We start from the raw sequence: 15,521 nt of genomic DNA, 5'->3' as shown, positions 1-15,521 counted from the left end.
TCTTTCTTTAAAACCTAGTTGACTTGAATGGAAACTCGAACCCTGCATCTTAGACAGTTCTTTATGTACTGGCTTAGACAGACTCTATAAAAGACTTAGCTGTTCTTACTGAAATATTTGCATTTTACTTAATGGTAGAGTACATATTGGCATGCTTGCAGTTTTACCTTACACGTTGATTTGATCTTTTCAAAACGTCTGTAGTATAACCAAGGCAGTTATGACTGTTCCTGGAAATAGTGTTCGTGTCATGGATTCCGCCACTTCATCCAGGGTGCAGCACAGGCCCCACCGTGATGACCACTGTGAAAACGCATTTATTAGCACTGTGTGCCAAAAGCTTTCATTTTACATCAACTACTGGAAGAGGAAAGAGCAAGCCCCTCGGTGATGTAAATGGGGACCTGGAGTCGGATTAGGCAGCCCACCGTGCTTCTGGTCCTCCTCGGAGACTGCAGCCTCCTCCCCCGACTCCAGAGGCCCCGAGGACCTGCCACTGTTTCACATGTTTTAATTCCAGTCCAAGGAGTCAGTGGCTCTTAAGTAAAACACTACCATCCTTCACCAAGTTTTGCTTTAATGCTGTTGTTGTAAGTAAACTTGGAGGTAATTTTTGTGGGATGAATTGCACCCCATGAAGATTTACGTGTTGAAGTCCTAACCCCCGTTTCCTTAGAATGTGACTGTATTTGAAGACAGGGTCTTCAGAGAGGTAGTTAAGTTCCAATGGGCTCATTAGGGTGGGCCCTACTCTGACCTGACTCGTGGTGTCCTTGTGGGAAGAGGGGACTGGGACACAGGCACACAGAGCGAAGACCATGTGAAGACACGGAGTAGATGGCCATCCACAGCTGAGGAGAGTGGTCTCAGAGGAAACTAATCCTGCTGACACCTTGGTCTCAGACTTCTAGCCTCCAGAATTATAGGAAAATAAATTCTGTTGTTTAAGCCACCTCATCTGTGGTGTTTGTTATGGTAGCCCCACCCAACTAATAGTCACACAGGCCTAGCCTCATCCTAGGTTAGGTCCCGCCCCTCTAATGCTTGGAGGATAGTTACTTAGCCTTGGCCCGGCTGCTTCTCGTGATGTGGAACTCACTTCCTCACGAGGTAGCTAAGATCTTATGTCACTTAGGACCCTTTTCACATGAGGTGGCAGAAGACCTTACCCAGAGCGGCTTAAGCAAATCAGGGAATGTACTGTGAAACGGGGAAGTCTTAGGTGTAGCTTTGACCAGGTCTCAATGTGGCGATCAGAATCTGCGTCTCACCATCTACTAGCGCCGTCTCCTGTTGGGTCGGCCTCATGCTCAGGCCTGCCTGTCCTAGGCAGGTCCAGGCACACATATTCCCAGGATCAAGCCCAGGTCAACACAGAGAATGCTACATTCCCTTGGTTTCTGCTTAGCAGCTAAAACAACAACATCTACTGTTCTGACTGCCCACAGGCCTCACTTCGGGTTAACACAGCCCACTTCTTCAGCAGAAAAGCCCTTCAGATATTTGAGTGTCCCTCCTACAGCTTTGCACCTCCAGTCCCCTGAGGGGTTTTCCCGGAACATCGCCCCAGACTCTCCTCCCACTCTCCCCATCCTTATTCTGGCTCCCTTCTCTTTTTTTGTCAGTGATCTCTTAATTGTTCCCGCTTCCTTCTGTGGTGTGGTTAAAGTCAAAAACAATGGTATTATTTTCTACTTTCAGTTTGGTCATGATGTTCTTTCAGCCTGAGTTTGGATGAACTTGTTTAATTCCCTCAAATTTACCTTGGGGTCACTTAAAACTATTGAGGCCTTTCCCAAGTTAATTGCTCTGCCACACATGTCAATGATTATTTTCTGAAAATTATAGAATTTGTATTTTATGTATACCTGAGGCCATCTCAAGGGAAGTTTTTAAACAGAATCATGGTGTGCATGTGTGTGTGTGGTCATTTCACTTTAACACACATGGAAACTATAATAATAAAACAGCATAGTGTATCTTCCAAGTGGCTGGGTTCCATTAGTCAGGGTTCTGTTTTGTTTTGAGCATCCTTATGTTTCTACTTGGAGGTATATACAACTTAAGAAAAAAATATACAGATAAACTAAAAGAACAGTGGAGAGATGTAAATGTGTATGGAACCAGCATAGCAATCTGGTTGATAGTTACCCTAATGATACTCTTAGCTTATCAGTCTCTTTGGAGAAGAAAGATTTGAAAGCAGAAAATAACAAATGACTTAAGACAGCCAAACACTCAGATTTCACTTTTACTGTTTTCTTTTTCTAGAAGAAAAAGTAAAGCAAGTATTGGTAGCTGTGCAAAACATACACAGCTAAATGAACACCCTCCCCCCATCCACTCTTCTGACACACAGTGTGGTTGTTATGCTCTGTTCTACAAGGACGGGTTGGTGACCAGCCAGACCTGCTTGGGGATAGAAGCCTGGTGGCTTCCAGGATCTCACTGGTGATTCTGCCCTGCTGCGGTTGGTCAGTGCCACTGACTCTTTGAGCTTTGTGGCTTGTAGGCTAACTCTTGCTCTTCTGCTGAGGTAGGCCTGTGAGTACTCAATAAGCGCTATCTGTTTGCATCCATGTGTTGAGGATCCATTGCATGAGTGCTTCAGGGTGCCCCAAATAAACAAACTGTAGTCAGCTATTCACTGAACTATTGCTCGTCCACATAAATGACTTAATATTTATCTTCAAGTATAGCCTATTAAGCATTAATTGAAAAATTTGCCAAATATGGATGTTCATTTTTTAATCATCCTAGTTCAAGGCCACTTTTATAAGCCAGTTCATGCTTTCCCATGCCCATCATTTATTCCTATATCATAATCAGATATCATAATATGTAGACATGTATAATTATAGGTACATAGTTTATATTTAAATCTTGTTCACCTGCACTTACACAGTGTTCAGGTTGAATGATGTTCTATTTAAAGTATTCATATTTTCCCCTCTAGCCATGAATATTTATTGAGTGCCAGCTGTGTGTCAAGGACTGGAGATAAAGCTGAGCCAACATAATAGGGAGTAGACCTCACCCTGTGTGGAGCATACAGTCGGGCTGTCGTTCGGTTACAAGTGGGATAAGGATTGTGAGGAGAGGCATTCGGTGCTGTGGCTACATAGAAAGTTGCTGACTGAGATCTGAAGGAGGCGTAGGGCATCAGGTCACAGTTAAGGATGAGCGGGGACAGTGGCCCAGTGGGTCCACTTGGCATTCATGTGGCTGGAGGACAGAGAGCTAGACAGTGTTGCGCCAGAGAGGCTATGAGGGAAGGTGTTTTGTACTGGAATCTTGTTTCCTGTTAGCAGTGTTGATTCAAAGGTTCCCATTGTATTCTATACACTTTCTGATGATGCAGGTGGCTCATGAAGCAAATGAGCATGTTTCTTGAAGTCAGTGTGTACAGACTGCCATTTTCTTTGTCCAGAAAGAATATGAAAATGGCAGTGCTAATTATTTCATGTGCCTTTCCTAACTATTTGTATGACTGTGTGGTTCACTCACAGCCAGTCTTACAACAGATTCAAAAGATAATGAATATTGAATATAATTTTTATTTATTGATTTTAGAGAGAGGAGGGAAGTGGTGGGGGGAGGAATGAGAGAGAGAGAGAGAAAGGCGGGATTGACTTGTCCCACTTACGCATTCATTGGTTGCTTCTTGCATGTTGCTTCTCCTGACCGGAGATTAAACATGCAACCTTGGCATATTGGGACAACCCTCTAACCAACTGAACTGCCTGGCCAGGGCCTGTTGTTTTTTAAGCCAAAATAGAAATTCAAATAACAATCCCTTCAGTTTGGAAAGCCATTGCTCAAACATCACATATCATTCACTGTGCCTATTTATAGCTACATGAAACCCTGACTGATCTCTACTCACTCTTTGAGAAAGTGGATATACACATGGAAGAAAATTCACAGAGTACTAGAAGGTATCCAGTAAAGTTCCTCTCTCACACCCGGGACAGTCCCCTAATTCCCCTCCCTAAAGACCATCAGTGATCTGAGTTTCTGGTGTGTCCTTCCAGATATATAGCTCTCCTTCTCTGATGTAATGTTGGAATGCTGTGCATACTATTCTGCAGTGACTTGTAGTTTGGTTTCGGTGACAGCACCAAGTAGTTAGTGGATTAATGATAAAATGTAACATATTCACAACTTAAACTTTACAAAACACGAAAATATAAGGACATTTGCTAATCTTTTGATGTAGAGCCAAACCTTTTCTTTGACCACAATTTTGCTGAATGGATTAAACCATACCTATAATCTATGGTTTCTATCAGTTTCAATTTCTTTAGTGTGGAACACGAATTTAAAGATCCTTTCAAACAATCTGATAGCAGAATTCTTTTAGTTTTGTATTATTTTAATCCTAATTTTTATGGTTGTCTTTCCCATGCCTAACTGGACAGTTTTTTTCACCTTTTTGATACTGTTATATGATTACCAAAAGGTACATAATTCTCTACACAAACTAAAAATCTACAGAAACATACTCTTTAGACAATGAAGGGCCCTGTAATGAGTTTTCAAGATGACTATCAACATGGTTTGGTTTCTATCTCCTTCTAGAATTGTTTATGTACTAATATAACTTGAAGAGGGACACACACACGCACACATACAACATTTTAGGTCACAATGACCAGGAAGCCACTGTTTTAAGAGACTCATTCAGCAGTTCTCAACGGGTGTCATTTAGAATTGGATAGGGGGCCTTTTTAGTTGTTTCAGAGACTGGCACCGAACATGCGAGAGTCAGGGATCCTGAACATCCTGCAGTGAATGGGTAGGTCCCATATGGTAAAAAATTATGCCATCCACAATAGTGGCCAAATGAGAAACACTATTCTCAAGAGAACAGTTATGCCTTTTGCCTTTACATTTTATCAATTTATATAAGATGGTATTAAATTACGTTACTATAGAGTCACTGAGTACTTGAGCAAGGCAGGCTCCTTTTAAGTACAAAGGTGGAAGACAGCATCCTTACCTCCCAGGAGCTCACCATCTTCTGTGTGCAGTAGTGGTGGACTGGGGCAGGTACTCTCATGGCAACAGAGTATAACAAAGGAACAGGGGCAGGTCGAACCAGTCATACTGTATGGAGACATCTGGGAAGGTTTTTTGGAAGGGATGGTCCCCTTCAAGGGTAGGACTCTCACAATCAGAGGTAGCAGTTCCAGAAGACATGTTGTGGAACAAGAGAGGAATATGTCATCAGCTCCGCCAATTCTAGCTAAGTACTCGGTCTGGGCATGAGGCGTGGCGACCCCACCACAGAGAAGTGGCCACGTCTTCTCTACCTGTCTGGCTGCTTTTCTACCGTGAGGGTGTGAAAAGAGTACCATGATGGTAGCTCGGGGGATGCCAGCTGTGTTCCCTTTAAACCAGACACAGGGTGGCAGGAAATGCCACAGTGAGAGGACAAGAGATTCTAGATCATTACAATAAAACCCTGTTCTGCAGGAGACATAGAGAAACCCTGGTGGATATTTATAGTTACATTACATCATGGAGGTTGGTTGGGAGGAGGGGGGTGGATATGAGAGAAGAGATTTTCTTCTAGACTAAAATTTAACTCTTTCAAGGCCTAAACCTTGTTTTTAAATTATTTTCTAAAGAGTCCGGATGTACATTTTTTTCCTGCTTTCTTCAAGAAACTATAGGGAACATCATCTTACTAAGGTTATCAGTAGGAATCAGTGATTATGGTGGAAATAAGCTTCATTCCTGGGGAGGACCACGCTGCTTACATCAAATGCTTCCATTAAACACCAGAATCTTGACTATAATTAGCAGCTGATGTCTGCCTGGTTTAGACAGACATCTGCAACAATATCTGAAGGAGGCTTTTATTGTGTATTTTAAGTATATACAGACCATAACAGGATGACTGGGAACAATGGAACCTAACCTGTGTGAGACATACTGTTTACCATTCAGAAAACCGAAGCTGAATCATACATGCGGCAGACTCTAGACTGTGTGTGCTCCAAGCATCTGGTACTAATGACCAGTCTATCTCATTAGAACCGGTAAACACTCACTACAGGTGGCTGAGGAAGTTGTCTGGGTGCACTGTAACTTGTTCAGACTGTCGCTTTCTGAGTCTTGTAGCCGGTCCCTTCATCTCCCACCTGCCCTCGAGCAACAGCTGGATGCACTGGAACCTGTGCATCTGGTAATGCAGGTCGCAGAGAATTTTCAGTCAACCTGTAGCTACTTCACTTCTGATTGAAAGAACACAATCTTCATCCAGGTATTTTGTTTTTATCCAGTGGTGTGGTTTTTGGTTTTGGTTTTGAGGAACTTTTATGTTTTTCCAGCAGAGGTTTTGCAAAATACTCTCTCCAGTTCCTCAGTGGGCTGAGACTAGGCTCTCTCCGCGTGGCCTGCTCTTTTGTCCGTCAGAAATGAGCACCGTGGGATAGTCCTGCTTAGGTCTTTCTTTGCTGCTCATACCCTGTGTTGGCTCTGGAATAAAGTATAATTTCCAGATTGAATCTGGGCTGGAACACCTCACCCATCTTTCCATAAATCCGTAGACTTTGACCTTTTTTATATCTTTCACGTTTGTATCTTTCAGACACCCTCCCTGTCTTCAAACACTTGGGATTTTACAGTTAACCTTTGTTCCCATTGCTCCCTCGGCCTGTAATGCTCCTCCCATGTTTCTTTTTTATTTCTACAATTATTTCTAACCCAGGTGTCCCTGAATCCCCAGGGATAGCCAACGGCCTCACCTGTGTTCCCACAGTGCTTTGTGCACACCTCTTAAAGTATTCTATTTTCACTTTATTTGCTTGTATGCCTGTTTCACCACTAGACTGTACATTCCTTGAAGGCCAAGAAGATTTCTCTTCATTTTTATTCCCCTCGAGTTCTGCATAGTGTGTGTGGCGCATACTGGTATCTCAACAAACGTTTGTTGAACAAAATTCATGTTCATTGTGGTTTAGAGAGGCTTGTGAAGCATTCACCCCTATTATAGATGGTTAAAATTAGAAAAGTAGGGTGTCATAACTAGCCTACACTCTGTTAGGAATTGTAAAATGACTCATGATTAATTTTATCCATATTTGAATACTGTCTGGAAAAAAGGTACCAGTTCCGTTGTAAGATTACCACCAGGTTTGTTCTGCTATTGTGTCCTGTGAATTGCGTTTGTATAAGAAATTCAAATCTCATAAACTTTTTCTCCGACTATTATATTTTGCCCAAATACAGAACCAAGGTGACAAGCAACTTGGGTTTTCCATGGAGCAGTGTTTTCTGCTGAATTATTTGATCCCTCCCAGTTGTGTTCTGCTTTATAGAAAAGTTCACTTAAACCAACACCTGTGCTAAAATTTCTTTATGTCTTGCCCATCTTTTTACTTACTGATTTCCTGCTGTAGGAAGGGAAGAGGAAAGGGATGGTGTTTCTGAGCCTTTTCATTACAGGTGTTCAGTAGGTATCTGTATCTCACTGAGACAGATTTTCAGACTCTCTTTGTATATTTCCAGTCTTCACAGTGGCCAGGAAAATGTCAGTACCTTAAACATGTGCTCTAGTAAATCACATTGTAAATTCCAGTTTATTAGCAAATCTTTAATTTCATGAGAGTACATGTATTGGCTAGGGCTGCGGCAACAAAGCACCACAGACTTTAGAAAAAAAAGCAAATTTATTTCTTCACAGTTCTGGAAACTAAAACTCCAAGGGCAGAGTGTTAGCAGGGGGTATTCCTTCTGAGGCCCTGTCTTCAGGCTTACCTGAAGTCATCTTTGCCTGGTGTTCCCTCTGTGCCTGTGACCTAACCACCTCTTCCTATCAGGACACCAGTCCTATTGGATTAGCACTCACTCATATGACACCATTTCCCTTCATATCTCTTTAAAGGCCCTATGTCCAAATACAGTTACACTTTGAGGTGCTGGGGTTTAGAACTTAGAACTTCAACAGATAAGTATATGTTGGGGGGCATACGATTCACCCCAGAATAGTGAGTAATATGGCAGTTTGCATACTGCACTCAGATATTAAAGAGCTTACTTTTCAATGACTAGTCAATAAATATGTCTACTCCTTCCCCTTTTCATGGATTAAAATGCTGACTTCCTTTCTGCTCATGATCTTACCTTTGCCGACTTCTTGAAGTCACTGGCCTCCTCGGAGTGGTTGGTGCGGAAGGAATGCTAGTGCTCCTCTCTCTTTCGGAGTTCTGGAATAAAACTTTTGTCAGAAAACAAAAGGTTACTTGGTACCCTTCTTTAAAATAATAATAATAATAATACCATTTATTAGTGCTTATTTGTGGCAACTCACGGGGTGTAATGATCACAACAAGCCTGCAGAGAAGATTGTTATCCCTATTTGATGTGAGGAAACTGAGGCTCAGAGAGATGAAGTAGCTTGCCCTGGATACTTTTTTTTAATCCTCACACGAGGATATATTTATTGATTTTTTTTTAAAAATTGATTTTTTAAAAAAATTTTTATAGAGGAAGGCTGGGGGTGGGGGTTAGAGAGAGAGAGAGAGACATCAATGTGAGAGACAGATATTAATTGGTTGCTTCCCATATGCCCCTTGACTGGGGAGCGAATCCACAACCTAGGTATGTGCCCTGATCGGGAATTGAACCCACAACATTTTGGTACACAGGATGATGCTCCAGCCTATGACCTGCCTGGCCAGGGCACCCTGGATACTTCTTATTTTTGTTTTTCTCCTCTAAGGCATCACTTGGGTCCTGAAGGATGACTATCAACTGTGAGATTAGAATGTGGGAAAGAAGTGAAAGATATATCAAGATCATAGCCACTTGGCTTGTTGGTGGCAATTGGAGATCTAAGGGTCACAGAAATTACAGACGCCAGTAGCTGAATTCCACACGGGTAGAGGTTTGAAGGCATACCACAATCTCATACTGGGCTGACTGACTCTGGGTTGCTTTAGGCCAGGACCCTTGGACTGTGGGCTGGATTACACAGTGGTTGTCATGGTAACCCCGAACCCAAGTTGGGCTTAGAAGAAAGGTTCAGGAGAAGTGATATGAACACAAAAATGTGATATGCACACAAGGAAGATGTATTACCAATTTTTCTTTAAATGATAGGAATACAGGGAAGTATTACTGGAAGCTTCTTGGAATGAACTAATAAATCAGTGGTTGTCCATCCTGGTTGAGTATCTGAATAATCTGGGCAGTTTTCAAAAGCACGATGCCTGGGTGCCAGTTCTAGAGATTGTCATTCAGAGTGGCATGGGCCTCGACATTTGTAGTTTTTAACAGTTAGCTGAGTAAATCTGATGTGTAGCCAAAATTAAGAACAGCTAATGAGACAGGCCACGATTTGGCAGACTATGGCCTACAGGCCAAATCTGGCCTGCCGCCTGTTTTTGTACGGCGCATGAACTAAGAATGGCATCTGTACTTTTAAGTGGTTGAAAAAAGTCACAAGAAGATCGTATTTTGTGATACATGAAAATTACATAAAATTTAAGGTTCAGTGTTTATAGTTCATACTTTATTGGAACACAGCTACCCACGCTCATTCACTTACATGCTGTCCTGCGGTTGCTTTCGCTCTACAACAGCAGAGTTGCGTAGTCCCAAGAGACCAAGGAAGGTCTGCGCTGGTTACTTTATGGCCCTTTATAGAAAGTGTTTGCTGATCCCTGACTTAGGCTAAGTTGAGCTCATCAACAGATCTGGTGTGGAACTTAAAAAGGAGACATCGGTTTGTGTAACTCGTGTGTTTGTGTAGTGTATTTTGCATTTCATTTCCTGTGGGCTTTTGTGTTTGTTCCCTAGCAGAGGGACCCTGGTTGATGGATCTGTAGCAAGTTTGTTCAACACATTTTTTATCAAAGAGGATTGAAACATACTCTTTTTCTCTCAAAACATATAAGTACAAAGAATATAATGCCCGCAGAATATGATGACCCAGACCTTTTCAATACTGCTGATCTCCTAAATCCTTTCTAATACTCATTTCCTATCTCATTCCCACCCCCTGAACTACCCCCCTTTTTAAATCTTTCTCCCATCCTTCTGTTCTGTATTTGTAGTTAATACCAGTTGGATGCCTCAAAGCATTTCCTTTCCCTGATCCGATATTTGAAAAAGGGACAGTATTTATAAGAATGATTTTAATATAAAAATACAGTTGAGCAAGCAAGATAGGAAAATACTACTGATTGTCACATTGGTTCATTTCTTTTACGTCCTAGTATTCACCTGAATTTAGGAAAAAAGAAAAGCATTAAGCCTGAGAAAATTAACAGAAAATGGAAAACAACAAAAAAAAGAGAAATCCTTGCCATCAGGTTGTTTTGTATAAAGAAGCTGCTGCCATTTGCTTCCAACACCCCCCCCCCCCATCCAACACAGAATAGGAGAGATTGGAACCTTATGTTTGGAAATACCACTTTGAGCCTTTGTTTATTTTGTTTTTACTCATAATTTTAGTGGTGGTGATTGTAAGGGGAAAAGTGAGCGTATGATTTCATGCTTTCTTAAAAAAAATAAACATGTAACAATTGAACTATTAGAAAAAGCATTTGATTTCCGAAGTTTATTGTTCATCATTGGTTGAGAGTTTTGATGACCTTGTGAAATTGCTTGGTGTCTTCTGTGCTGCCCGTGGGCCCACGTTCACATTCATATGGTATCCCGTCCTTTCCCTATCATAGAAAGTAGCTATTCTCCCAGGCACATTTACCCTACAGCCACCTGGAAAGAAGCCAGCAATGTCATTGCAGATGGCAGTGTGCCCAGACTATCTTTAAAAAAAGCATCCTCTCTGTTCCTAATTAAGTTTCAGGAAGAGTGGTGCTCGCCTTTATATTAGCAAGCACTTTGAAAGGCTGAGGGCAGATATGTAGAAACAATTTTCTTATTACTAAGAGTTCCTGGTTAAATTCAATTGTTCTTGAGTTTCTGCACTTCCAAGTTGGGAACACTGTCTGCTGGATGATAGATGGTTGGGCAGGGGGAAATACAGGTGATATCTGCCTTTTTGTTTCCTATACTGGTCCCCTGACTGACTTTCTTTTGCTTTCTTCAGGGTTCTGTATATTGGCCTGGCTTGCAATACAGCTCGCTATATTTATATTTCCTATCTGGAAAATGCCTGGACTGTTCTCCCCATGGAAGTTCTTCAAGGTAAGTTAACAGCTGGAATTATGATGATTTTTCTGCCCAACTGAGCTCTGACTGTAAAAGGTCTGTGGCCTTCAGCATCTGACTCTACAAAGGAAGGGTGGGCCTACCGTTTTATCTGATTTTGAGGTGGTTGTTAAGGAAGAGATGACATCAGTGGGGCTGGTTCTTCACTTATTCTAAATTCTGTTCTGTGTTTGCTGAGCAAAACAAAGCTGTATTTGACCCACACCCTTGTGATTAAACAAAGAAAGAGGAACTCTAGGATAAACTCTCATATACAGTTGTCAGGCATATACATCAGTGTTTTTTAAATTTAATGGATTCATCTTTTAAAGATTTTGGTGTTTTGTTTTTGTAGGTTAAGTACATTTAATGAAAAAAGTTGTCACAGTTACTTTATACCTTCAGTTATTTTTGTCACATCTAGTGATTTATAACTAAAGATCTAGTCAGGCTACTGTTTTCCCTTTAAATCTTTGCTCAAATATGCTGACCTGAATTCTTCTATTTGCTTTAATGCACTGTTTTCCTTTAACATATAACTTTAAAAAAAATTCCTAGGAGGCTCTTTCCACGTGGCTTAAGAACACTGAAAACATAGTATCTGTGTAAGCTCATTGCTATGTCAGCTCATATATTTCCACCTATATCCTGCAAACCCCTGTTAGTAGCTTGGCCAAACCACTTGGTGGTTGGCATTATGATTAAAATAAGGTTCAGGACAATGTCATTGGTGTTGAGGTCTTCTGGGACAGCCCAGGCTCCTAAGTCATTAATTCTACTAAATAGTCTGTGAGTATATACAATTTCATTAGCTTTATAGATTGCTATTATCATTTTCCCTAACCCTGAGGATGCAAATGCAGCACATCAACATAATTTCTTCTTATAATATCTAAGACAAAAGACTCATAATTAGCTTTTCCTGTAAGTGGCCTGAGGTGACCTCTGAAAATGGTTTGCTATTCACTTGACCCAAAACCCCCACAAAATCATGCAAATCAAGAGGTTCAAATCTTTGTGTTCACTTTTCTTTCACAATTTATTTATTTTTATTTAATTCTTATTCAAGTACAGTTTTCTGTTTTATATTCCCTGCCCTGCCCCCGCCAGTGCTCCCCACCTCCCTCCCATTTCCGCCCCCCACCTTAATTATTGTCCATGTGTCCTTTATACTTGTTCATGTGAGTCCCTCCCCCTTTCCCCCATGATTCTCTCCCCTCTCCTCTCTGGACCCTGTCAGCCTGTTCCGTATTTGATTGTCATTGGTCATATTTTGCTAGCTTGTTTGTTTTGTTGTTTAGATTCCTGTTACAGGTGAGATCATATGGTATTTGTCTTTGTGTTCACTTTAAAAACACTTGTGAAACTGCCCAGGCCATCAAGGGTATGCACATCAGAACCACCACCAGGTACCCGAAGGATGTCACTTTACAGAAGCAGTGTGTGCCATTCTGTCGTTACAATGGTGGAGTTGGCGGGTATGCCCAGGCCAAACAGTGGTGCTGGACACAGGGTCGGTGGCCCAGAATGAGTGCGGAGTTTTTGTTGCACAGGCTTAAAATGCAGAGAGTAATGCTGACCCTAAGGGTTTAGATGTCGATTTTCTGGTCATTAAACACATCCGGATGAACAAAGCTCCCAAGATTCAGCACAGAACTTACAGAGCTCATGGGCGCAGGATCCCAAACATGAGCTCCCAGATCTGACACATCGAGAAGATCCTCATTGAACAGGAGTGGATTGTTCCAAACCAGAGGAGGAGGTTGCCCAGAAGAAAAAGATACCCCTGAAGAAACAAGAACTAAAAACTCACGGCCTGGGAGTAAATGCAGTATCAAGTAAATGCTAATAAAAATAAAAGCAGGGGGAAAAAAGAAAATTATACATCTGAACAAAATGCAAGCTCATTCATCAGATCCCATCATGGAAATGGGGGGTGGGGGGGGGGGACGTGAGCATATCTTAATTTAAAGGAAATAGAATTTACAGTCACACTATAATTATAAAATTCAAATATATACTCTATTTATTATGTTTTTATTGTAGTTCAAGTACAGTTTTCTGCCTTTCCCCCCACCCCACCCCTCCCCACCTCCCTCCCCTTTCCACCCCAGCTTGCTATTGTCCATATGTCCTTTATAATTGTTCCTATAAATCCTTCCCCCTTCCCTCGCATAAAGATGCTTTTTTAGAATTGATACACGATGTAATTGGCAAAAGGAGATATTGTTTATAAATATGTAGAAAATAGAAATATGGTATTATAAGTAAAAAGTTATCGTTTGTAAAAATGAGAACTCTGGGAGAGTCTTGAGGTGAGATGTACATCTTGGCATTTTGCCATTTTAGAACAGCAAGACAGTAAACAGGAAAGAATTGGGCAATAACAAGGTCCATGCAGCATAGTTCTCAGGCTTTTTCGCCTCTAGTTCCTATTCTGTTCTAAGACAGGGTCCTCGCCTTCCTTAACTGCTTCATTTGTTGGTATGCCACAGTGTGCAGACACTATAAAAGTAACGCACACTGGTACACCCACAAAGAAGAAAGTATGTTGTAATAATGTATGTCTCTTTTAGCTCCTTTTTTCAAATATGAATTGCATGGCGATGGACAGTTTGCATAAGTGACTCAAGAAAAGAGTAAAAGAGAGAAGCTTTTTAATGAAATGGGTAAAAGAACAACAAGAATTTTATATGGGGGAAAAAGACAAATGCAGCTGTGAATTAAAAAGCTGTTGAAAAGAGAATATATATTAAGTAGCTACTAAGAGTCAGGCAGCATGCTGAGTGCTGGGAATGAAATAAAGCCATTTCTTAACTTAGGCCCCAAGGTCTCACCATCTGCTCCAGGAACCAGATGCGTAAACACATCATTACTATACAGTGTGTTAGGTGGAGTCAGAAAGTGTGCCAGGTAACGGAGAAGGAGCTCCGGGGAAGGGATGATCAGCTTTGTGAAGCAGGAAGTGCGAGAATGGAGATGTTATTGAAAGATTCCCCAAGGAAATCACATACAGGCTGGATTTTGAAGGGCGAATAGGAACCCACCAGGTGGCCTAAAGACAGCGGGCATTTTGGCAAAGAGAAGAGCCAAGAGCTCTGTGCCAAAGCTCAGAAGTGGGAAGCAGAATAGGGTCTCCAGGGAATCTGTGGTATGCCGCAGCCAGGGCTCAGTGCATTCATCATTCCAAGCTGCCGACCCAGAACATAGTTTTATAATACCAACTTGTACCTCAGGGCGTTATCCCAGGATTTAGGGACTTGGTCATGTACCGAATCTAAGAGGAAGAAATTCCTCTTCTGTGGCAAACTATAATTTATACATCTGCGCCTCATTTCATTCTCCCCTGCGCCAGTAGAAACCCTCGTACTGATCTGAAGCGAGTAGAAAGGGGATCTATACAAACAGAGTCTCCTTGTGTAATGGAGAGCTCTGTGACCAGTCCCACAGAGCTCTTTGTGTCTAAAACTGGAGGAGACAGTCTCATTCCCTGGCAGAAGTGAGTGCTGAGGGTTTTGGCCATATAACAAAAACAAAATCCCTTGCCTTTGTCTGACCCACGTCCACCCCGCAGAAAACAGTAAATCATCCATGTGGAATTAATCCTGTGTCACAGGAACATACTTCAGCCTGAAAAGGTTTATTTTGCCAGTTTGGATCCTTCCACCTTGACGAACTTATCCAAATGACTTTAGAGTCCTTGTGCTTAAAGCAGCTCTACTTACAACACAGTAAAGACAAGAAATGATGACAAAGCATGGAGTGATTTAATTATTGTATCATAGATGTCCCTTAATCCTTTGACTGGAATTGTTACCTGATGACGTGCGGCTGTCATCATGAATGATCCTGCCAGTCTGGACACGGAACAGTTAGCACATCCGTTCTTTGATTCTCAGCCAGCTTCACACAGGAGGGTCTACCTCACCCCTCTGTCCTGTCACCCCTTGCCTCACTCCCAAACACTCCGAGAACTGGTACCACCTAGTGTGCAATTAAAGGGGAGGAGAGAGGTGCTTCATCCAGTATCTCCTGCTGCCAGTCTCTTCTCCATTTGTGTTGCATGTGACTAATACAAGAAGATTCCTTGTTATCCTTTATTCCTTGAAGCTCTTGACCATCATCTGCATTAGTCTCTTCAGGCCACATGGGGAATAATTAACAGATAGGAGGGGGGGGATGAGGCAAATATCCCCTAGGAAGGAGGCTTTGCAGGTATCTATTTGAGCATCAGAGTAAGACTGTTGGATGCTGTTGGGAATTGTGAGGATGTTTCTTACCTAGGAGGATGTTTCTTACCTAGGATCTTTCTCACGTGTCGTAGCCAATTTTCGCCTGCAGTCTTATTCCGTAAG

The 15,521-nt window shown here is 41.8% G+C and overlaps 1 protein-coding gene across 3 annotated transcripts in view; it reads left to right on the top strand.

The window, feature by feature from the left end:
* The window catches only part of MFSD6 (major facilitator superfamily domain containing 6), a 66,984-nt gene that overhangs the window by 32,256 nt on the left and 19,207 nt on the right, over nt 1-15,521 (top strand). For all 3 annotated transcript variants that reach the window (XM_037043753.1, XM_037043752.1, XM_037043754.1), the window contains one exon: nt 11,066-11,163. In XM_037043753.1, the coding sequence (XP_036899648.1) occupies nt 11,066-11,163 (98 nt within the window). The remainder of the gene's footprint in view (nt 1-11,065; nt 11,164-15,521) is intronic.

Source organism: Sturnira hondurensis, unplaced genomic scaffold (assembly GCF_014824575.4).
Source record: "Sturnira hondurensis isolate 20B ecotype Veracruz unplaced genomic scaffold, ASM1482457v3 Scaffold0004136, whole genome shotgun sequence".
NCBI lineage: Eukaryota > Metazoa > Chordata > Mammalia > Chiroptera > Phyllostomidae > Sturnira > Sturnira hondurensis.
This window is presented reverse-complemented; position numbering and strand designations above follow the sequence as displayed.